The sequence below is a fragment of the Suncus etruscus genome, chromosome 13, assembly GCF_024139225.1.
Source record: "Suncus etruscus isolate mSunEtr1 chromosome 13, mSunEtr1.pri.cur, whole genome shotgun sequence".
In the NCBI taxonomy this organism is placed as follows: domain Eukaryota; kingdom Metazoa; phylum Chordata; class Mammalia; order Eulipotyphla; family Soricidae; genus Suncus; species Suncus etruscus.
This window is the reverse complement of record NC_064860.1, coordinates 92010748-92036174: the sequence shown is the minus strand read 5'-3', so window position 1 is coordinate 92036174 and position 25427 is coordinate 92010748. Positions and strand designations below refer to the sequence as shown.

Sequence of the window (25427 nt, the reverse complement as noted above, 5' to 3'; positions counted from 1 at the left end):
CGCTATGGCACTAAAAATTGTTCTGTTGAAAACCTCACAAGGATGAAGAGAGAAGTGACTGAAGATCAAAAGAACAAATGGAGGAAGTGTGTCATTGGGGTGAAGGGGTGGAGAGGATTTGACAGGGATTTTAAATGGTGCTGTCTCCTTTGAACTGAATGTCTCCAGGCTATAGAGTAGGCTCGTGTTTGACCTCTATAGCAATCTGTGGTGATAACATTTTTCCCCTTCTGTTTTGCTTTTTAAAAACTTGTCCCTTCACACTCAAATGCACAATGCCAGAACTATTTCTCAAACATTGAGGCCATTTTCTTATATTTATTCTTATAAAATAAACAATAAATGGTAAAATACTTTAAGAAGCCTAGGAAATGTTCAACATTAGAGCATGCATTTAGGTCTAATTGGTTTTTATTCTTCTCCTCATTTCCTTTCTTCACTTCCTTCTATGTTTCTTCTCTTATTTCTTTTCTTTCTCTTCTTTTTCTAAAGTAATATGCTTTTTTCTGGAACTCAGTATGACTTTTATTTCTAGATCAGATACATTAATTCATGCTGCCATTTCTCCATAAAAATGAGAAATATTAGGTTCTCAAAATTTTTATAGTCTAGTTTATAGATTTAAATAGAAATCACAAAAGCTTGACCAATGCTAAAATCGACGTATACTTGTGCTAAAGTATGGCAAATGCCTTGTTGGGTTTCTAATAAGAAAATTATAAAAAGAAAGGGAGAAGGACAATTTTTAAATAAGAACTTTGAAATAGAATTATCTCAATACTGTTGTAGGCAAATAGTTAAAGGGGCCCCAGTAATGTACATTTGGAAAATAAGACTTAAGAGGAAATTTCCTAGCTTTGAAATAGCTCAAAGACATGAAGATCTTATCCCTTTGGTACATGAAAATCCCGTGTTCTTTGGAGAAGAGAAGCTAAGGCACCACTCAGGTGCAAAAGCCCAAGGATCTACATAGAGAAGGGTGGAAGGCTCCAAAAAGAAGCAACAGAAGAACCACTGAAATTATGAGAAGACTATCAACAATGCAAAGTTTTCCTTTGCATTCAAGTTAATCTAGACAATGCCTTGGTTAACTTTCACGTATGTAGTTCTCTGGAAAAATCCATTTGGAAGAACTATTTAAAAGCTCCTTTTGATCAAGTTGTTGCTGTTTCCTCATTGTCTAATTACAGAGGACTGACTTTGACAACCACGACTGAGCAGAATGTTTCCTGGCACCATAAAGAAAGACCTTGGGGTTTGACAATGAACATGTCTGGAGCCTGTAGTTGGTCTCATGACACTATGCTTCAAGGGTGGAGAAATCCTGTATCTCTTAGACCAATGGAATTCCCTTTTTTAATTTCCCCAATACTTACTATGCCTATGCAAAAAAGACAAAACAAACAAAACAAAAAACTTGCCACATCACCCCCGTCATTTTCTCTTACTTTTTCATTTTTTTCTCATTTAAATTTATATTTATAGCTCTAGACAGGGAACTCCCACCTGTTTTTTTTTTTTTTTATCAGAATCATAGAACATGAATCAGGTTGTTCTGCCTCATATTTCTATGGCTTTCAACAAATTGAGAAAGAAAATAGTGGATGGTATCAGGGGCAAAGCATTGAGTGGAAATTAAAAAATGATCAGACCTAAATATCCAACCCAAAGTCAATGTCAATAGAATCAAGAGACCCAAACCACAACAAGCTAGACACAAAAGGGACCTGATACACTAGCAGTCGAGGGGGCTAAAGGTGGAATGCATGCTGGGAAAAAAGTGGCAGTGGGAGGTCAACACTGATTGTGGGAACTTCCCTAATTCATTTAAATATAACTTTGAAAGACTTGTAATTCACATTGGTCTCAAAAAATTTAAAAAAGTTCCTTCTGAAAGTCATTTGGAGCTTTCTCTTCAAGCCCCTGTTCTCTCTTGAACATATATCTCTCTGTTTGCTTGTCTATTTCCTCTCAGGAAAAGTCTATGTTCTCTCTTGTGTATGTATTTATGCCTCTCTATCTCCTCTCATCTTCCTAAATAAATTTCAATAAAAATGTTCTGGCTTCATTATCGTGTCTCCTCCTGAAATTTTTCCTGGTAAGGCCTGTCCTGAAGTTTGGACTGACCTGATCTCGTCCAGGCATTTCCCTTGTCCTGGTGGCCAAAATGGGTTGAGCAGAGAGATGAATTCACTCTTCTCAAGGCTATGTAGCTCAAGCTTCTCACTACTGAGTTACTGGCAATATTATAACTATTACTAATAATAGAATCTACCACTTACTCTTAGTTCTTGTGTAGAAAATGCCGTATGTGCTTTAAAAATTTTATCATCCAGTTATTAAAATAATACCTGCCATATCAAGTATGATCTTTAACCATAGTTGTTAAAAGCAAAAATATAGTGATTTAAAATTACTTGCCAAAAAATGCAACATAATAAACAACAAAGTCAAATTTCAAATGGAGTTATCTGATAACATAATAGGCTTAATTACATACATGTTCTCTCTCTCTATATATATATTATTTTTATCCAACCCTATATATTCCCCTAGCCACAATTGAAAAAGTATTTTTCCCCAAGAAAGGAGCAATGGCAATAAATCATTGCAAAGTAATGATGAAGTTCTGTCCTCTAAGTGTACTATTCAAATATTATGATTTTATGTATTGATTATACATACCTGTCTTGTACAGTTTCATACCACTCTTATCATATCTTCCTGAGTTAACTTTTGTTCTTTTTACTTATTTTAGCAGGACCACTTTTCATCAGTGTTACTTTCCATTTTATGTAGTATTTTCTATTTGTTGGCTTTCACTTCTTTCCATTAGTATAAATGGAAATCATTTACTTTAGAGCCAAGTAATTTAGTGTAGGCACTATTATCATCATTTTACAGCTGAGTGCAGAAAATTTATATGACCAGGCAAAATTAATTTTCACACAGAATGGTACTACAACTTAAACCTGAGATTCTTGACTCCAAAAACAGACTTCTAAAGCAAGTATGCTTGTGAATGCTGTATGTCCAATGACTCCATGCTACTTCTGCTTCTCCTATATTAAAGAATTCCAAAACACTTCTATAAATTTTCCCCTACAACTCTGCTATGCTTCTTCATTTGTCTCCCATCTTGATGAATGACACCACCATTAAGTTGTGCATGTTAGACACCCAGTGTCAACTTCAATTTTTTCCTCAAATATATATAGTCACTGTCCTATATATATATATTTATTACCAAGTCACATATTTTATGTTTTCACACATAAAATTTATTATAATCATGCTATAAATGTCACACTATTTTAAGTTTATTTCTTAATTTAAAATACTTTAATGTCTTTTTTGGCTCTTAGATACAAATGAAGATTTTTAAGTTTAACTGAGGCATAGTATATTATACTATATGGTCCTTCTCATATTTCTCAGTTTCTTGCTTATTCCCTAGATTTTCACTGATATTTTCTCATTTTTTTCCACAAATATTTTTTGTTCTCCCTAGATCACAAGCTTCTCAACTCTGAACTATTGTTAATATCTACTCAATCTTCTGATCTCAGCTCAGTGGCTATTTCCCTGGCCTTGTTTATGTGCTTTCTTATATAACAGTTGAAGTCCTTGTCACTTTGCTATTGTAAAGGTTTCATGTGTATTTGTGGAATTATTTGATCCATTTGTGTCTCCAGGTCAGGCAATATCGCTTTCTTTTCAAACTTAACATCATGGCTAACACATAGTTATTATATCATATACATTTGTTAAATAAAAGCTGAAGCAAATCAGATGCTTCTCTTCCTCTTTTAGTTATGCTTACCATTTGTCTGAATAAAGATGTTGTAGGTTTTAGTAAGAATGCCCTCTGGATAAAGTGTAAAGGTACATTCATATTTCCCACTGAGAGAGGAGGACATGTTTCTTAAGTGCAGTGTCCATTTTGATATATTCCCAGGAATGTCTTCAAATGACACCAGTGATTCACAGGGATTCCCACCATCACAGTGGAAGCCATGTTGAGGGTGATAAAGGCCAACCAGTTCTTCCTTATTAGTGATCTTGGACCACTGTATTTGCACCAAGAAGCCTTTCTTTTGTGTTTGGCAGGTCAAATTGACATCAGATCCAGGGAAAGCATAAATGTTTGTTTCTTCATTCAATGTTTCTTTCCACACCCCTGAAAAGAAAGGAAAAGAACCTTAATTTAGCATAATTCTGTGTGTATAAATTATGAAATGACTCTTACTTTTTAAAAATGTGATCACTTTGAAGAGGTAAGGGACTCCCCTCCTGCCTACCTGAGGTGTAAAAGAGATTGTTATTGATCAAAATGAAAAGCAGAACTGGGTGTTTGCTTTGCATGCTACTGACCCAGGACAGATGCGGGTTTGATCCTCGGCATCCCATATGGTCCTCCAAGCCAGGAGAGATTTATGAGCACAGAACCTGAGCACCATTGGGTATGCCAACCCCACCCCACCTCCCCCCAAAAAAAGGAAGAAAAAAAAAAGAAAAGCAGGGTGACCAATACAAAATGAGACCTTTGCTTCTGGTCTGGTCATTAAGGGAACTTATTGCATCTGAATACAAGCCTCTGTTAGTCTAGCCATACAATAACATCAGGTCTCTGACTGGTGTGAATAAAATGTTGAAGCCAAAGCAAACTTATTGTAACTATTCTTGCATTTAATACACATGACTTGGCAAATGATTATGTATCAACAGACTCATAAAGCATACAAATGGCATTTTACGAAATTTCAAAATAATATGAACATGTCATTTTAGAATAATATGTTTACAGGAAGTTTTAAGTATATTAACTTGTCTTATTCTCTTAATAACACCTAAGAGTGATGTGTTAACATCACATTTTAAAAAACACAGAAAGTGGCCCTAGGATGTAAGTTCAGTTTTAAAGTTTGTGCTTTACCTATAGGAGTCCTTGGTTGTGGTCTGGTTAACATAAAAGCAACAACAATAATAAGAGCAACAACAACAACAAAACAAACAAGCTGTGGTTTAGCTCAGAGATCTTGCCTTGTGCTCAATAGCCTCTAGGTTTGATCCTTGGACAGGACAATAAGACAAAACAGGAAAAAAATTAGTGGTAGGCACTAGAGAAATGATACAGAGGGTAGGGTGCTATGTGACTCACTCTGATTTGATCCATGGTATCCCACATGGTCCCCAAAGTCTACCAGGAGTAATCTCAGAGCTCACTCAAAGCAAGGAGTAAGCCCCTGAGAACCATTGGATATGGCCCAGAACAACAACAACAAAAATCCCAAACACATTAATTCAGAGCATTTGTCTCTTCCCATAGGCACTGGTAAGCAGAAAAATAAACCAACAAATACATAAACAAACAAGTCTACAATCAAATGAGTCAAACAAGTCAGAACATTGCTCAAAGCCTTATCTCTAGTAAAGAAACATAAATTTATTTGCCTAGAGTGTGTTCCTTCTATAATCTTTATAACCTCCAAACTACTCCCCAAACCATTGAGAAGACTGAGAAATTTGACAGTGTGATAATTTTATCTGCATATATATAGGTTCCTAAAGAGCGGCAGGCGAGGTGGCGCTAGAGGTAAGGTGTCTGCCTTGCCAGTTCTAGCCTAGGATGGACCGAAGTTAGATCCCCTGGTGTCCCATATGGTCTCCCAAGCCAGGAGTGACTTCTGAGCGCATAGCCCTGAGCGTCACCGGGTGTGGCCCAAAAGCGAGAGAGAGAGAGAGAGAGAGAGAGAGAGAGAGAGAGAGAGAGAGAGAGAGAGAGAGAGAGAGAGAGAGAGAGAGACAGACAGACAGACAGACAGACAGAGAGAGAGACAGACAGAGAGAGAGAGAGAGGAGAGAGAGAGGAGAGAGAGAATATGATCTCTGAGCAGTGATGAATTTGCAATATCTTTTTCTCCTTCTTTTCTCCCTCCCTTTTTTCTCTTTTTCTTTCTCTTTTTCTTTCTTTCCTTCCTTCCTTCTCTCCTTTCTTTCCTTCTTTCTTTCTTTCTCTTTCTTCTTTCTTTCCATTCATTTTTCTTTCTTTTACCTTCCTTTCTTCCTTTCTTTCCTTCTTTCTTTCTTCTTTCTTTCCTTTCTTCTTTCTTTCTCTTTCTTTTACCTTCCTTCCTCCTTCCTTCCTTCTTTCTTTTTCTTTCTTTCTTTCTTTCTTTCTTTCTTTCTTTCTTTCTTTCTTTCTTTCTTTCTTTCTTTCTTTCTTTCTTTCTTTCTTTCTTTCTTTTCTTTCTTTCTTCTTTCTTTCTTTCTTTTCTTTCTTTCTTTCTTTCTTTCTTCTTTCTTTCTTTTCTTTCTTTCTTTCTTTTCTTTCTTTCCTTCTTCTTTTTTCTTCTTTCTTTCTTCCTTCCTTCCTTTCTTTCTTCCTTCCTTCCTTCCTTCCTTCTTCCTTCCTTCCTTCCTTCCTTCCTTCCTTCCTTCCTTCCTTCCTTCCTTCCTTCCTTCCTTCCTTCCTTCCTTCCTTCCTTCCTTCCTTCCTTCCTTCCTTCCTTCCTTCCTCCTTCCTTTCTTCCTTCCTTTCTTCCTTCCTTTTCTTCTTTTATTTCTCTTTCTTTTATTCTGGGTTGCTTTATCACTTGAAGAGCATTTTGTTTTCAAGCAGCACAATATCTCAATTACTCCAGAGATCTTTACAGGATAGAAATGAGTGGAAATGTCTCAGAGCAGTAGCACAAACTTCCCATATACTTCCTGTGTTTAGTGCTTATTAGAAATCATTTCTAGATTCTCAAATCTTGCACCTCTCTGATAGCTGCCACTTAAATACATAACTGAAAACTTGGCAATGACCTGCCTTTGGTGATCAATTTCAGCCGCAGTGACAAGGCATTTTTATAATGAACAGAGGCTCTGCCTGCCCCTACAGTAGCCAATTTGACAAGAAAGGACAACTAAAAGCCTTACCCCTGACAAAATGCATCTGGATGATGGAGTAGACGGCACAGTATGTCCATTTCCTCTCCATGGTGTATTGAAGGTTTCACAACAGCATTTCCATAGTGATCACAGGGGCCAATTGATGACTTTAACTAGGACCTCTAGATGTGTTCTTCACTCTGCAAAACCCCAAATCTACCACACGTTTAGATCTGTTTATCACTTGGCAAGAACCCAGGAAATGAAACGTAGACAGGAAGATAATGTGGTTCAGAGCTAACTATAACCTTCAACAGAATAATGTTCAGTTGTTCTCTGATTGTTGTATATCATCTTTATTTAAAAGAGTTTTCAGTAGCCAAATATTCTCTCCTTTAGGACCCGTGTCAGTCAAGCTGCTTCTAAAATCCAAACAAAGGAAATCATGCAGAGCAGCTTCTAATGGGCTTTTTAGACGTTTCTTTTCAAGAGCACAAAGTCATTTAACAAATGTGAGCATTGTGTCTTTCATAATGGATTTTCAGTCCAACTTTAAAACGTTTTCCCTCTATAAATGCCACAGGGTAAATGTGCAAAGGATCATGCTTTTAATTTTAGGAGAAACCTGGAAGTTAGTGTTTGGAAACTCTCAAATCTAATTTTATTGTCTTACCTCTTGTAGAAAAACTACATTTATTGAGAGTGGAGAAGTAAATGCTCACTTTCCACTCCTGTGTCAGGAAGGCTGGAGGTAACTTGCTTGCTAACAGTCTCTTTACTGAGTGCCAAAGAGCATATGCATGCCTCAGGCACAGCCCATTTAGCAGCAATTAGAATACAAAGGCAGAGAGCCTCTTTTTGGTGACTAGGATTTGATACCAGATGTGTTTTCTAGTTTGGGATAAAATAGACTGCACTCACCTTCTAACTCTTGAGGAGATAAATGAAGAATAAAGCCTAAGACTAAAAGGCAGGGAAGAAAAGTTATGTGTCTACAAACACGGTTAAGAATGATTGGCAAAATATTTTGTGACCCTAATTTGACTGATATAATAAAGGCTCTGCCAGCAGGTAAAGGAAATTAGGTAAACTAGAAACTGACTGAGATGAGTTCCTGGGATCACTAATCTTTTTTTTTAGATTAAGAGATTATTCTGGGGGCCCGGAGAGATAGCACAGTGGCGTTTGCCTTGCAAGCAGCCGACCCAGGACCAAAGGTGGTTGGTTTGAATCCCGGTGTCCCATATGGTCCCCGTGCCTTCCAGGAGCTATTTCTGAGCAGACAGCCAGGAGTAACCCCTGAGCACCGCCGGGTGTGGCCCAAAACCCAAAACCAAAAAAAAAAAAAAGAGATTATTCTGTCAACATCATCTTATATCATGTATGTCATCATATATAAAAATATCTATACAGATATATATTTATACTAAACTGTCCTACACAAGGATATGGACATAATATTGATGATACTAAGACAAAAAGAAACCCAAAACATTAGATTAAAAGATAGCTGTGAGAAGAGACATAAGTAGATAGTAAAACTAGGGTTCTACAATCTACATCAAGTTATACATAGAGGGGACCTAATACACTAGCAGTCCAAGATGCAAGGGGATGGTATATGATGCATGCTGGGAACAGCAGTGGAGAGGACAACATTGGTGGTGGGAATGGCCCTATTTCATTGTCACTATGGACCTTAAATATAACTGTGAAAGACTTATAATTCACATTGTTAACAATAAAAATTATTTTAAAAACTAGGGTTCTATCTTCTTTACTATCAGATTAACCCTATAAATCATTACTATAAATACTTGCTGTGACAGTTTATATACTTATCTATTACTTCTCAGCTAATGGCCCTTCCTGCAAAGATCAGGGAATGTGGTTGATATTTCCTAGTCCAGGACTACACAAAGCTTTATTCCAACATTTATATCTGGAGTTATTAGTTTAGATGAGGCTGAACAGAATGTTCTCAAGGAGGGTGAGTTAAAGATCTTTTATTGAAAGACAAGAGAGCAATTTATTGCTCATTGCCCTTGATGCCTTCATTTCTCCCTCTTCTACCATCTCCTGGAGATTCCTATAAATCAAATTGATGAAGGAAAGTTTAAAATAAAAAGCCAAAAGGTATATACTAAAATGATCCTCATCTATAGGTTGATCTCTCTGTTAAATGAAACATGATACAAATCTGAAGGATATCAGTTTCCTTATTTCACTTCTAAAAGTAAGAGGTACTTAGCTTAAAAAATGAATAAAATTCCAAATGTATTAAATTCTGTAAGAACAATCATCACTACCACCACCATCTTGAAACTTTAAAAAAAAAGTCCCTATTGCATAACACACACTAATAATGACATCCTTGCCTGCTGTTTCCTATATATAGGAAACTATATATATATATATATATATATATATATATATATATATATATATATATAGTGGCTGCTGGATAATCTATTCTCACAGAGATTTAGTCAGACTTTGGCTCATAGTTCTTCTCCCTAGAAACTACTGTGGCTTGAGTTCAGATGCAATCTCTAGTCTTCTTGTATCACTATCCTGTATCACTAAGACTTAGCGGGAAGAAATATTTCCGATGTCTACAGAGTATCAGCCCCAGGCTCCAGCCCCTTATTACTGTTTCCATACAGCAGGTGGCAGCATCATCCCACAGACCAGCAGGCCTCGCCCAGGTGCTGGGAATTGCCCCACTACTTTTCAATCAATCTTAGTATTTTCTAAAGGTCCTTTCAACATAGGGACAGACATTTTCTAGATTTTAAAACAACACTTCTGTGAAAGTCTGTCAATCTCTTCTATTATCCTCTGTGCTCACCAAATTCTGACTGAACAGTATTTCCTCTGCCTTTGATTATTCTCTGCAGCATATTACGAAAAAAAAAATAGGAGTTGTCAATTTTACACACAAAAAGATATCATGAACTTTAGAAGCAAATTCAATTATTTTCCAGACAAATCAGAGATAAATATTTTTCTGTGAAAGACAACTCACACTTTTGTGTTTTGGGCAAAGTTTTAAAATGTTCCATTAAACACTTATTCTCAATGAGCTAAGGGCATTTCAAAAATAAGAAGTTGGGCAAAAGTAATGCTACCTTTGTGGTTTTCAGAGAGGCTATCTCAAATTTTGCTGATTTGTCTTAGAATTTATTTTTTTGATGCTTTGCAGAAAATAAAATAGTTGGGCATATTTGTGTACATATTTTCCTCCCAGAAAGCTTAGAAAATATGATACTTACTATTTTCAATACTAAAATATCCATTTGTTTATGGAGAGCTAATTCTTAGAAAACCAGTGCAAAGCCATCCTTCTAGGTCAATTTAAAACACAGTTCTTGAGCATTTTGGATACCTACTGTCTTGTTGAAAAAAAAAAAAAAAAACCACAGAAGTACACCCAAAGATTCAAATAACAGGAGGCACAGAACCTGATGAGTAGGTAGCAAAGGACTTTAGAAAAGGCGTGAACCCCCAGGGATCAGGTAATCTAAGAATATCTCAAGTGTGAGATCTAAAATTGGCTTTATTTTTACAAACACAGGTCTGGTGGAAACTACAAGGCAAGTCATTCTAGGCAGAGGGAATAGTAAGAGCTAACGCATATAAGTAGAGAAATTTAAGACCAATTAAGTGAATAGGCTGTTACAGTAAAGCAGACTTTGGTGTGGGTAGATTCAGGCAAAGCTGTCTAGCCAATGAACTCAAATTATGGAGGACTTTGAGGTCTAGGTTATAGGCTTTCTTTTTAAGTCAGAGAGACAGACTTTTCTACAAAAGAATAGCATAAAATGGCCTTTCAGATGAATGAACTGGATGGCCATGTGTAGAGTGAATAAAAGACAGGAGGAAAGAAAGGCAGAAGACCGACCAGGGATTTTAATATTCTTAAGCACTTTAGGATGGGAGCTTATTACTTATCAGTGATTTTAGCAGTGCCAAGAGAGCAGTAGCATTAGAATGAAACAGGAAGTAAGGGTTGGTGGGCCTGAAATAAAAGTCTTTGGTGTTTCAGAATGAGGAGAAAACAAAAAAATCATAGAACCAACAAACAAAAGAACACCCCTACAATAAAGCTGCAGAGTTCACTAGAAGAGTCACTCTCTCCACAAAGCAAAGTGTAAAGTGTCCCAGGACTTTGAATGGGAAATGAGGGACTGACCTGTCGAGGTACAGCTAGAGGCCTAAATTCTTGAAAGCCTAGATCTTTCTATTGTTTTCCACTTTATTGTTATGAGCTTATGAGAGATTCAGCATCCAAACCTGTTTTGCAGGTTCCCATATAAACCCTTGCATTACATTGTGCTTAAATCATACATTAAAGGTTAATTTCAGCTTAACACATTTCTTACCCACTGATAGCATTACAAGAAAGAAATTTCAAAATATCTGCTGAAGATTTAGCTACCCAAAAAAAAGACGGCGTATATATTTTATACATTTTGTTATAAATGTGAATAAAGAATATTTCATTGTTTTTAGTGTAGTATCTAGTATGCTTCATTCATTTTATAATATATTGTAGAAATAAATAAAATAAATATGTTCTAAACCAAAGATAAATATGTTACTTTTTAAATAGTTGCAATATTTTATATATATACATAAATATTTTAAAGAAATAATTAAGAAATATCTGACATTCTTTATATATAATTATTTTCAATTGAATAATTATAATTAGCAATTTTGAGGTTGTTTGTTGTTTCAATGTCTAGCTAAAGTAATGAGAGAGGGAGACAAAGGAACACAGATTAAACTAGAAACTGAAAGAAAACAGATAATAGCTTGATTTTTATCCAAGTTCTTTAAGGTAAAACATTAACTCAGTAATAACTCAATAATGTTGACTTTTGAAAAAGTGTATTCTTCAAACAAATATTTCTAGGTGCATGTTAATAAAAAGAAGTAGAAAAACATTTAAAGTCTTACACTCAATATTTTTAAAATATTGAAATCTATTTAAATAAATTTATGCAAAATTTAATTCCACAAATAAACTGCTAAAATTTTTTCTAAACCATATTGTACTTTCATATTTATGCATTTATAGATACTGAATTTGTGAAATTAATATATTGTTAGGTAAAGTCTATCAATTCCTGGATCTGAACTTCGACCAGTAACTCGCCCCACCATTTTCACCACTCCAAATTTCTTTTTACATAAAATTTTGAATTTGAAAATCAACATCAGATGAGAGGGGCAGAGAGAGAGAAGAGAGAGTGAGAAAGCGAAGGGGGAAATAGGAAAGAAGAGAGAGAGAGAGAGTGAGAACAAGTGTTAGTATTTAGTTTTGGGTATTAGTATTAGGTGTTTTGTTCATATTTTTGTTCTTTTATGTTTGTTTGTGTCTTTGAGGCACACCCAACAGTGCTCAGGAATTACTCCTGGCTCTGCAAAAGGAATCATTCCTGGCAGTGCTCAGGGAAATATGGGAAGCTGGGGATTGGACCTGGATTAGCTGGGAATTGAACACAAAGAAATACCTTCCTCACTGTGCTGTCACTCTGGCCCTAGTAATAGTTATTTTTACTGAAATAGTGTCAATTGATAATTGCTATCAGGAAATAAGAGATCACAGTTAACTGTTATTTTCTGAGTCTTGAGAGCTGCATCCAATTATTTGCTTGGGAAAAGATATATTCTGATGGAGAAGGGAGTAAGAAAAATAGAAAATATTCATTGCTGAATAGTTTTTAAATGTTTTTGCTTCACATCTTTGGCACAATGAAAACCATGTAATGAACATTTATTATTTTATTTTTATCTTTATGATTGAGAACCTTACAGAGACACTTGTTCTGAACCTCAGATCTCAGAGTGTATCATAAAAATATAGATGAGGGTCAGAATGATATATATATATATATACATACATATATATATATATATCATTCTGACCCTCATCTATATATATATATATATAGATAGATAGATAGATAGATATGAAATAGGGGCTTGCCTTGCATGTAGCTAATTTGGGTTTGATTTTCAACACCATGTTTAATCAATCCCTTGAGTACTGCAAGAAGTGATTCTTAGTACAGAGCCAGGAGGAAGAAGGGTATGAACATAAACCCCACCCCTGGAACAAAAAATAAAAATGTACAGGGGGTTATGAATTAAGTATACATCCTTTGCCCAGAAAAATAAGTCTGCATTTTTTAAAAACTTACTGCTTTGGGGAAAAAGAATAAACACAAGAAGTATGTTTATTTTCTGCATATATAACATTGGAGTTAGAATCATAGAGACAATCTGGTATAAATTTTTTTAAATTTTTTATATTTAATTATGAGAACAAAGATGCAAAGAAAGAGGACAAGGTAAAGTTACAGTAGAAGGACAATCACTCGTAACAAGTCCCCTTGCTGATAACTTAACTTTGAACTTTCAGCCGAAGAACATTAAGATAAATAAAACAATCCCTGTACAATTACTTTGTCCCTCAAGTCCCCAGATTGTAACACATTATAATATTTCTTAGCAGCAGACAAGGCAATCTAAAGCCATAAAAATTATGTAACTCCTTAGACATTAGAGGCATAGTATTTATTTACATTTCCATGTACATGCATATTAGCTTAAGTTAACCTCAAATTTTAAGTGTTTTTTTTTTTTTAAGGATTAGAGTCAAAGGAGCACAGTAAAAATGGTGTTAGAGTGGCAATTGTTGTTTGCGTAGGCCCACCAAAATATGAGGGGCATGGAAAGGAATAACCTTGGCCTAAATACAAAGAGACCCTACCCCTGAAGTTTCCTGGTATAAGACCAACTCTAGGCTCCGGGCATGCTAGATCGTCCAATCCAAAACATTGTCTGTAGTGCCAGCACACTTTCATTTTTCACATAGTCTCTGTTGTTGGTATCATGTTTCTGTGTTAAAGATTCTGGAATCTGCATATCCTACATTGAAGTCATGATGTGGAGTGTCCTCTAGTTTCACCTCACAATTAAAGGGCAATCCAGAGAGCCCTGTCCTGTAAGCAGGTCGTTGTTATTGTTAAGTCTTCTCAGTGTTAAGGGAAGTCTCTTTTGAGCAGGTCGATGTCTGAGTAGTGGTAGGGTCTTCCACGGTAGAGGATTGCTTCCAAGTGATGTTATAGACAAACTTGGAGGATTGCTTCCAAGTGATGTTATAGACAAACTTGGATGTTTCGTGGATGGCTTTCCTGGTTCAAGGATGAATGGAAAATGCCCATTCTTCTGAGGCCTGAGATCTTTATGTCAATGTTCAGGGTGTAAGGTCCCTTTTCACTACAAGATTTGTGTGTTTCAATCTCTATTAGATAAGATCTTATTTGTATGTATAGTATTTTCCCATTTTAATGTGCCTATGCAAAAAAGGATCAAAGCCACATGGCGTTATTGGCACATATGGGGCCATAAGAATAAGTCCAACAATCCCCATGACATGGTTCAATCAACATGGAGGACTCTTTCACCAAGATTCCTTATTGAACAGCTCACAAAGAGAAGATAAATAGTGGTTAGAATTGTCACTGTATAAGAGAATATATAGTAAGACTTATAGCTGTCAGAGAAAAAAAAAACACATAAAATATTCAAAAGAAATACGTGTCCATTTTATGTCTTTTGAAATAGTTGGGGGTTGTTACACACAATGCACGGCTTCGGTCTGTGATTAGGATTGTCTGTGATTAGGATTGTGCAGTACTAAAGTTAAAAGGAGTAATGTGGGTTAGTGATGTTTGGGGGATGACAGAGTTAAGGAGTAAAATTGAGCTTTGTAGGGATGTGGGAAAGGGCAGAATACAAAATGGACATTCTGTATATGCAAAACCTAACCTAAGGATAGGGAATACTCTTAATGCATGCAGTGTGCTCAGGGACGCTAGCCCGCGCACAGTTTTCCACATGTAGACTGGTCAGAAATTGACAGTGACAAACTTAGTGCAACCGAGCAAATCTCAGCGCACCCCAAGTTAGGACCCACCATTTCTGGCCACCTGGGCTGGAATCCAGGGAAGGCCTGGAGGCCGGGGGCAGGAGAGGAGACGGCTGGGACCTATCAAGGCTCCCAGTGCACCCAAGTTAGGGAGAAGGCCTTCCACATGGGGTCTCCCCAAACCCCATGCCGGCTAGAGCTAGCCTCCAGATCAAGAAAGGATCGATAGAGAGCCGGAAGCCCTCCACCCGGTGCCTTTCCCACCCTAGTGCAGGGGGAAGAGCGGGGAAAGCTTGGGACCCCATTCAGGAGGGACCCCCCCCCCCCGACACCCACCTTTTCTGGCCGCCTGGGCTGCCACCCCAGAAGACCTGGAGGCCGGGGGCAGAAGAGGGGACAGCTGGGGTCCTATCAAGGCTCCCAGCGCACCCAAGTTAGGGAGAAGGCCTTCCACATGGGGTCTCCCCAAAACCCATGCCAGCTAGAGCTAGCCTCCAGATCAAGAAAGGTGGTATAAAATTTTTTACTTCACTGTATTAATATAAGCAAAGGCCTTAGCAATAAGACATATAGTGTCCAAAGTCAAAAGGTATATTATAAATTTTTGTATTAAACTTTACACATAATATTACACATTTAAGATATTCAAAAGGAAACAATAAATTGTCAAATCAAAATGAAAAGTGCCTTAAATAACTTGATAAAAATAAAACCACAGTGATAAGAAGAAATCACACTTTTTAGAACTGCCTTGATATTTTTCTATTAACTACCTATATGTCACAGAGAAAGCCATAGTGAACTGTTTATATATGCATTTGTCTGGGAAGCTTCTAAGTTTCTGTTTGTGGGTTAGTTTGTTAAATTGCTTACCTTTCATTTTAATTTTTTAGAGGGATTCTCATCAACTCTGAATAAAACCAGGAATATATTATTTTTAAGTTGGAAGTATTGAGTTAACTTTGTTCTTGTATTACATAATTTAACATAAATTTAATTCTATTTTTTACTGTATTAGCCACTTATTTTATATTTATCCCCTTAGTTTTGTTCCAATCTAGGTCTCCTATTTACATTTCTAAATAATTCACTTTCTCTTTTTAAGCTTATTCTCTCTCTCAATATGTAAAACAAGTGCCAGCTTGGGGATACTCCACCAATAGCCAGTCTGAAAGGCTACGTTTCTGGTAAGATTAAAACAAATGGAAAAGAATAGCAATGAATAGTGAGATTTTCTTATGCAAATGAAAAAAAGAAAAGGTACAAAATATTTTTTTCCCAGAAAACAAAACAAGGCTCCATTGCTTTTGAGAAACTTAGACTTACTGGAATTTGTATTTGTACCATTTCTGTTTTCATATCCATCATAGTTAGATAACCACAGAGCTTTAGAAGATGCAACCACTTGTTTCATAAATGAAAAACCTCGTTTCACAAAAAAAAAAAAAAAAAAAAAGGTAAAATTTTAGCTACAGACTGACTTCTATAGATTTGAAGTGTTTGACTTTACCTTGGATTGCTTTTATCTTTTCATGCAGAAACAATGAAGAATTCTATCATGAATTAATTATATCTTGAATATTGTCATTTACATAACCTTGGTCTAACTCGGTTGGCATGTGGTTACAGCAAAGCTAACAAGGCATGCTCCCCCAGCAAAGCGAATCCTATACACATACTCGCCCCAGAGTTCATGGAACTGAAAAAACCACTGTAACAAAATTTCACAGAACAAGGACTGAGAGACAGACTTACTGTCTGTTTGCACTGGTGAGAGGTGCAAACCTCAAACGCCAGCTCTATAACTGTTTCTCTCTTTGCATATCTCTAGGGTGTACACAAACTAGAAAGGAATTTAGCCCTTTATCATGCTTGACCAGGAACCTGTAATACTCAGCAGCCGAGTTCTCTTCAACACTACAGCCTACATTGCTTAGTTACCACAAAGATGCCCTTGTCTTCAGCTCTTCCTACACTTTCCAGTTGCTTCATTCTTTCCCCTGGCTCTCCATATTTATTAAACCCCACTGTCTCTGCATTTTCCTTAGAATCAATCTACTTAAAAGACTTACTATAAGACTGTGTTCTCTTATTTTGTGTTTGTTCAAATGTTCAGTTCAAACACTTTCAGTGGATATACCCCTGTTTTGACCGTTAGCTTCCTTATGAAATGTATAATTATTATAATGGCAGGGTTAGATAGATAGTACAGGAATTAAGGTATGTGTCTTGTTAAAGGCCAATCCTGGTTCAATTCTAGGCTCCACATGTTCCCCTAACATTGATTGATGCATACCTAGGGCCCACTAATGACTGCTGGATATGGCCTGGGTAATCCCAATATCTTCAGGGATTGAGCAGCAGCACAAATTCTAGTCCTTGTATTGAACCACTGACCTGGCTCACTGAAAAATCATCAGGAAGACACACCCTCTCCATATCTTGAGCATACTCAGGACACCATCATTCATTTAAAAAAAAAAAAAAAAAGCACCCATTAAAAAGTAGACTATAAGGGCCAGAGTGATAGCACAACAGTAGTTTGTTTCGCAAATGGCTGATTTGGGAAGGACCCAGGTTCAATCTCCGACATTTCACATGGTCCCCCAAGTCTGCCAGGAGAGATTTCTGAGCACAGAGCCAGGGGTGTCTGAGCACCACCAGCAGTAGCCATAAAAACTTAAAAGTTAAATAAATGTTTAAAAAAATAGTAGACTATAGCTCAACAAAGTAAATATGAGTTTTAAAATATTTTATGACTGACTCTTCAAGTGCTTAAAACAATTCTTAAAAGTAAAGAAATTCTTGTGATATGAAGGATGGAATTCAATAACTGTACTTAAGATAGAAGTAAGAGAAAAATTCGCCTCTTCTGTGACTAGATCTTTTCTTTGATAGCAAGAGTTAAAGAGCATAATGCTATACTGCAATGGGTAAATGAATATAATAAAAATCTAGGTCTCTCGCATATGGGAACATAATATTAAACAATAATAGCAAATCAGCCATGTAACTTTCACAATGACTAGTGTTTTAGCATTTGCTGGATTCATTGCTCCCCTAGAACTCTATTATCCTGGAGTTACTAAATCAATTTTATCCCAGTAGAAAACAGAATGCACACTCAAAGTGACAATTGAGTATAATTTAAGGCTTATTTATATAAATATTGTAAAGTATAGGCAAATGACAAGGATTAACAGCAACCTAGTCCTCGGGGCTAGAAACTTTGAGAAGCCATTTATTCTTCTAGACCTAAGAGAAAAAGAAAGAGGGTCTACAGAGATAGTAGCTCTTAACACTCAGGAAGTATAGCTTTGAGCATAGAAGTACAACCAAACATGGCAACTCTACAGATAGAAAGAGCTAGACAGCTAAATATCTCAACCTAGAGAGTGAAGTATCTCAATCTTCTATTCATATTTATCAATTAATTTGATTAAAATCTTATATTTTTAAAATAGAGGGAGAAAAGAAATGTTAAAATGGAAAATGTTCAACTGCTAGGTTGAGATCAGACAGCTTATTTACTCAGTTCACACATAGCTTAGCTTCTGAAGACAGTGAACATGATGAAACAAAAGTGACAAATAAGTGGTACTCAACAAAGCTATAGTTAAGACAGTTATTGTAGAAGAAAAGATTTCAGGGTTCCTTTGTTAGGCCCACATGCTTTGGGGCCAGACTTGAGGTTGAGTGTTCTCTAAGTGAAGAAGCAACTCAAAATTCACCAAGCAGAGAAAATGCCCCAGGGTGGTAGAGGAGAGCCAAGCACAGATCTTTAAGGGCTTAAAAATGTGCTATTTGGGGGGGGGGTGCTGGAAAATAGTAGAGCAGCTTAGTGTTTGCCTTGCATGTTGGTGACCCAGGTTTGATCCCTGAATCTAATCCCCCTAGCCTGCTGGGAATGATTCCTGAGTGCAGAGCCAGGAGTAGCCCCTGAGTACCACTGGGTGTGGTCCCCAAAACAAAACAAAACAAACAAACAAATAAATATATCCTGCTTTCTTTCTTTTTTTTTTTAAACCCTTCGCCAGTGCAACACTCCCATCACCAATGTCAAGTGTCCCTCCTTCCCACCCCACCCTGGCCTGTGCTCTAGATAGGCTTTCTACTTCCCTCATTCACTCACATTTTTGTTATGATGGTTTTCAGTGTAATTATTTATCTAACTGCACTCATCACTCTTTGTGGTGAGCTTCATGTCGTGAGCTGGACCTTTCAGTCCTTCTATCTTTGTCTCTGAGAATTATTGCAATTTTTTTCTTAAAACCCATAGATGAGTGAGACTATTCTGTGTCTATCTCTCTCCCTCTGACTTATTTCACTTGGCATAATACATTCCATATACATCCATGTATAGGAAAGTTTCATAACCTCATCTCTCCTGACAGCAGCATAATATTCCACTGTATATATGTACCACAGTTTCTTTAGCCATTTTTTTTATTGAGGGGCCTCTAGGTTGTTTCCAGAGTCTGGCTATTGTAAACAGCGCTGCAATGAATATAGGTGCGAGGAAGAGATTTTTGTATTGTATTGTACTGTAAAAAAGAATATAAAAAAGATGAAAAATATTATGAAAAATAAAGAAATGATTTGGGTAACACTCTTATTCTGAATAGTAAGTCCTGGAAATGGTGACTTGTCACTAAAGAAAGGCATGCAAGAAAATTATATGAGTAATATTGTGAATATAAACTTAATAGAATACATATTTTGAAGTCTGTACAACCCCTTTGATCCTGAGATGTTATTGATGGAAGTGAAATTAATCATTAAGCAATGTATCAAAAAGCCCCTTTCTAAAGAAAAGTAGAACTGAATTCTACCCCAAACTCAACATTTTAATGTTCGTCTCTTTTCACTTTAATATTAAACACACTTCTTACTTAGCATCCTTTTTGAAGGCTTGCCCCAACTTTAGTATAACTCCTCTACTTAAAGCACCTTTGTAAGGATGAGAAAAAAAAATATTCTGCTTTCTTGGGTAAATGTAACATGAGTTATGACTTACCTTTTCATGTATTTTCTTGAATTAGAGAAATGGAACAGGGATCAAAGCACCTGACTTGCATGTGGCTGGCCCTGCTGTGATACCTGGTATCGAGGTTCCCCAGAATTATAGTATCTACAGCATCCCTGTATTCTGTATTCTCAGGACATTGCCTGAACTACCAACCCAGTTGGCAGTGAATTGATGCATGGGACCCTCATATCCCGAGAACTGATTTGGAGATAGATGACCCTTTCCCTGAAAATCTTAGATAATCTTTGGTACTATGCCTTTAAATGAAACAATATATATGAAACAAAGAGTGCCATGTAATTGATATAAACAAGAGTCAAGTTTTTTAGTATATTTATGGTAATCAAATAAAAAGCATAAGTGAGATCTGAGAGAGAGAGAGAGAGAGATAGAGAGAGAGAGAGAGAGAGAGAGAGAGAGAGAGAGAGAGAGAGAGAGAGAGAGAGAGAGAGAGAGAGAGAGAGAGAGAGAGAGAGAGACTCAGGGGTTACTCCTGGCTTTGTGTTCAGAAATCGCTCCTGGCAGGCTCAGGAAACCATATGGGACTCTGGGGATCGAACCCAGGTCAGTCCTGGGCCAGCCGCATGCAAGGCAAACGCCCTACCGCTGTCTATTGCTCCGGCCCGAGCTTGTCAATTTTCTAGTTCGTAAGAGACAGCTATAACATAAGATCCCAGAAAGCTTGTATCAAGCACATACTCAACTACTTGCCTACCCACCTCACAACCCATTGTGCCTGGTGATGTTTCTTGTTTTTTGTTTGTTTGTTTTGTTTTTTGGGGGGCCACATCTGGTGACCCTCAGGAGTTACACTTGGCTATGTGCTCAGAAATCGCTCAGGCTTGGGGGACCATATATGAGACACGGGGGTCAAACCCAGGTCCATCCTAGGTCAGCCACGTACAAGGCAAACACCCTACCGCTGAGCCATTGCTCTGGCCCTCCAAACAAAGATTTCACCCTCAAGACTGTAAAATATATCAATCAACCAATCAGTTTCTTTTCTTTTTTATTGTTTTGTTTTTGGGCCATACCCAGTAGCACTCAGGGATCAACCCTAGCTCTGCACTCTACGATCACTTCTGGCAGGCTCCAGAGGATGCTATGGGGTGCCAGAGATTGAACCTGGATTGGTTAAGTGCAAACAAATTCCCTTTTCGCTGTACAATTGCTCTAGCCCCTCATTCAATTCTTTCTAATCTGTCATTTTGAGTTCAGAGTCTGAAGCAAGTGAACTTAGTGTGCAAAAGAACAACTCTAGACAAGATACATTTTTATTCCTAATTTGTGTAGACATGAACACATACAAACACATTTGTGCATGCATATACACACTCAGACTGGGGTCATTGAGAAATATCAATGGACTAAATGTGCTCATAATTTGGAATCAGACACAGACAGTTGATCCAGCTTAGAATTAATATTTTCCTCTTGGTAATAGCAAAATGATGCTGATAAAAGCAATATTAGTAATCAAGAATTTGCTGTAGTTAAGGGAGTACTTATTTATGTTCTGAGTATTGCATGCTATTATTTCTTTTTTTTTTTTTTTTTGTCCCCCAATTCACAATACATACCCGGCAAGGGGCCTGTGTTGAGGTGTATATGGGGTGCCTTTACTGTACCTCCTCTTTCTATACAGCCAGTGTAAAGAACACAGCCTGTGGTAAGAATTGGGAGGCCTTATTTTATCTTTTATTTTTTTTTTCTTCAGGGCAAACTAAAGTTGTTTTTTTTTTTTAAGTAAGAATTCATTTAAAGGACAAAATTGATTAACATAATAAGGTAAACTAATATAACATAATATAGTGACATAACATAACATATAATATAATTAATATAATAATAATACATGTAAGTCAAAGAAAGTTTCTGATTAAAAACACAATTTTTTTTCCATAATGGCTTACATATCTTTCACTGTAGTATTTTGGGTACATATTCACATTAAATCAGGGGAATACCCATCACCTAATATGCCCTCTTCTCAATCAAAAATCAAATATACTGAAAATAGGCAGAGTCCTGTCTAGAGGCTTCCAAACTCAGTTTGAGAGAGGATGTGAAAAAAGTAATTAAAATACCACAACAATACACACACACACAAAAAAAAAATATCGAATTAAATAACCGATAAGCACCACAACAATAAAGACAGGCACCACACAATAATCTCGGTTCTGAAATCAAATCATACTCAAGTGCAAAAAGAAAGAGAAAGACAAAACAAAATAAAATAAAATAATATTGGAGACATCAACCGTAATCTCCACACCAAAATAAAGATGTCAAAAAAATAGATCATTTATTCTCCTCTTGCTGCTTTCGTGGTATGTGGAAGACTTCTACTTTATCTTGGATGGTAAAATCAGAACTGTTTCTAGAGATCTTGGTGGCTGTGAGGATCAGGGAATTATTATTTCTTTTTTATTAAATATATTTTTTATTTAAGTAACATGATCATATTTGGGTTACAGTCATAACCAGAACACCCCCCTTCACCAGTGTAACATTCCCCCCTCCCCCTTCCCATCCCCTGCCTGTATTCAAGACAGGCATTCTACTACAGTAATTTGTTTTTAAGTTCAGTAAGTTGTATTTTTTTTTCCTTAAAGGATAAGAGTAAAAAAATATAGTAAAGGTGTGATAGTGGCAATCGCCAATGTTTGCATAGGTCTAGAAAAATGGAGAAAATGGAAAAAAAAAAATCCTTGACCTGATTACAAAAAGGCCTCACCTCGGAAGTTTATTGGCATAAGACAGATTCTGGGTTCCAGGCATACCAGTCTATCCAACTCCAGTCATTCTCAAGGTCCTGGTAAAACTTTTTCACACTTTAGCTATAGTTGGTATCAGACTTTTATATTTAAAGACTCTGGATCCTGTGAATTTCTTTCGTTGATGTCAGGCTGATGTGGAGCATCCTCTAGTTTCAGCATATCATTAAATGCAGAGCGATCTACCCTGCATGCCATGCTATTATTTCTTGAGGCTTTACATATTATATAAATAGTGTTTATATCTTGTTTTATGGACAAACAAAAGATCACTACTCTCAGTTCAATTCCATCAATGTTACTTCTTTGCATGTCAAAATATTCTGTTGGGAGACCAAATGCTATCACTCAGAGACCTCCTCTTTTCATTAGATTTTTATACTCCAGGTAAAACCAAGTGTCTACCAACAATCAAGGACTAGTTAAAATAGTGGGTGCAGGTATCAACTTGAAACTTATTGAGAAAATGTTTGGATTTTTCTAAGAGCTTAATTTTATCATGTGGGAAAGAATGTAGCTATGGTTCATGAAGTAGCACAGACTAGAAAATTATTCCCATGAAATATTAGAAAAAAATGATAGACTGATTCGTTTCAAAGAAAATAGCAGGTCCCATCTTCAAATTGTAAGCAAAGATTTTTATATGAATATTTGAGATGTTTTCTATCATTAAATAGTGAACAGGGAGCATCCATGCATTTCTGCATCCTGGCATATTGCTGTCATGGTTTAAATTACATCTATTGAGCAGAGATTTTGGAGAGTATGGGTTTTTCAAACATAATTTCTTATTAAGAATTAAGTTAAATATACAGTTTTAAAAGTGGGGCCATTGAGATAAAATGATGCTTCCACTAATGCAAAGCTGGGGATAAAAGACAGTCACATATGTTATTAATATAATATGTGAAATATGTGAATGGCAAAATCAGATAAAGACCTGGATGTCCTTAACAAATGAGGGATAGTACAATGGCCAGAAATATATATTTCTTGCACATGGCTGTTCCAGATTTGATCCTCAATACCTCATATGGTCTCCTGAGCCCACCAGGAGTGAGCCCTCAGCTTAGTGCCAGGAACAGCCTTTAGCACTGCTGGGAGTGGCTCAAAACCCAAGATAATAAGGACTGGAGCTATGGCATGGTGGGTAGGGCATTTGCCTTGCACAAAGCTGACCCGGGTTCTATCTCCAGTATCCCATAATATCCCCCAATCCTGCCTAAGAAATCAGGAGTGATTCCTGAGTGCAGAGACAGAAAATACTGGTTTAGAGCCCGGGAACTACTGGTTCTGGCTCAAAAGCAAAACAAAAAAATAATTCAAAAAAAAGATTATCCAGCCCAGGATTCAATTAGCATTTCTGATTCTAATAAATTAACTTTGTCATATTTTTGATTTTTGACCATCTCAGTAAAAAAGTGGGGCCATTGAGATAACAGAAGATAACTTTCATGGAAATAGAGAAGTTTTGTAAATAAAAAACATATAGTTTTCTAAAAAATTATAGGATTTCCATATCAAATCAATGTAAATTGTGTCTTAAAGCAATGAAAATATAGTTTCACAATTTTGAAGATAAAATCAAGTTTAGGTATAGGCAAAGTTCTTTTACCTCATTCTTTGTTTTGTTTAGCTTCAGTTAGCAGAATTCCAATTTCTACTTTAGACTTTACAAGTCTTTCTCCTCCTGTTCCTGTGTCATGTCCTTTTTTATTTTAAGTTTCTTAGTCATTGGATTTAGAGTCCATAGTATTAATCCATATTACCTGTCTTTTGAATCTTTGATTTAATCACCTCCGCCAAAACTTTTCTTTTTCAATTAAGTCATGTTTACTGGTGACATTTGGACAGGTAGAATTTAGACAAGCTTTGGGTGGTCATAATCAATTAACTGATGATGTGTAAACACATCTCAAAAAATAAAGCATGTTGTCAATGCTGAGGAAATTGGAGTTTTATAGTAGGTATAATGAATGGTCTGATGATCAACGTTCTCTTATGGTACTGAATAATCTTCTCTGCTCTTGGGTATCGCCTGTGAATGGCTCATAACTGAGTCTCTCGCAATGCAACTTCTTCATCTGAAGAGAACTTTTCCCACGTCTAAGCTCCCATCTTGAGAATAGTCAATGTGTAAGAAAAAGATAATGAGGTATGCTTGTGTGTGTGTGTGTGTGTGTGTGTGTGTGTGTGTGTACACACATTTCTGGGTAATACTGGTATAATTTGTGGCTTGTAATTCCATTGAGGGATTGTTTGAGGCACGTATTGCAACTTTATCACAAATCACATTCATCTTCTCCTACTACTCTGTCTGCTTTTTTCTTTCTCTAATAGGGGTTAGTTCTAAAATCGGTCTCCCCCACTAAAACAAACAAACAAAAAGGCAAAATACCAATTCACTTTGTAGGCAAATATCACCATGGCATCTGTTTCCTAGGGTATCTGATCTAAGGCATGACCTTACATTAGGTAAACCATAAATGTTTTAATAGCTCAGAGGTACTCTTTCTTCTAGATTGCTTTTTATGCTTTTTAAAAATTATTTTATTTAAGCACTGTGGTTACAAGTTTGTTCTTAATACAGTTGCTCTTTTTCACAGATACAAAGCTGTTCATAATTAAGTTTCCATCATACAATGTACAACACCCTTTACCAATGCACATTTCCCATCACCCAATGTCCCCAGTTTTTTTTCCTCTCTCTCCCTTCCTTCCTTTTATTATTTTTTTAGACATCGTGGTTTGCCTATTATTTCCTTACAGCATCCAATTCTTGTCCAGAGTGATCATT

At 36.5% G+C, this 25427-nt stretch overlaps 1 protein-coding gene and 1 non-coding gene across 2 annotated transcripts in view; both read right to left on the bottom strand.

The window, feature by feature from the left end:
* The window catches only part of CD96 (CD96 molecule), a 103340-nt gene extending 96355 nt beyond the window's left edge, over positions 1 to 6985 (bottom strand). The window contains exons 1-2 of the mRNA XM_049785608.1: positions 6925 to 6985; positions 3824 to 4180 (exon numbers count right to left, since the gene is read on the bottom strand). Coding sequence (XP_049641565.1) covers positions 3824 to 4180; positions 6925 to 6985 — 418 coding nt within the window. The remainder of the gene's footprint in view (positions 1 to 3823; positions 4181 to 6924) is intronic.
* Positions 6986 to 21403: 14418 nt separating this feature from the next.
* On the bottom strand, positions 21404 to 21536 carry LOC126026338 (small nucleolar RNA SNORA51). The gene has a single exon (XR_007501631.1). It is a non-coding gene; the product is annotated as a small nucleolar RNA SNORA51 (small nucleolar RNA).
* Positions 21537 to 25427: the final 3891 nt, after the last annotated feature.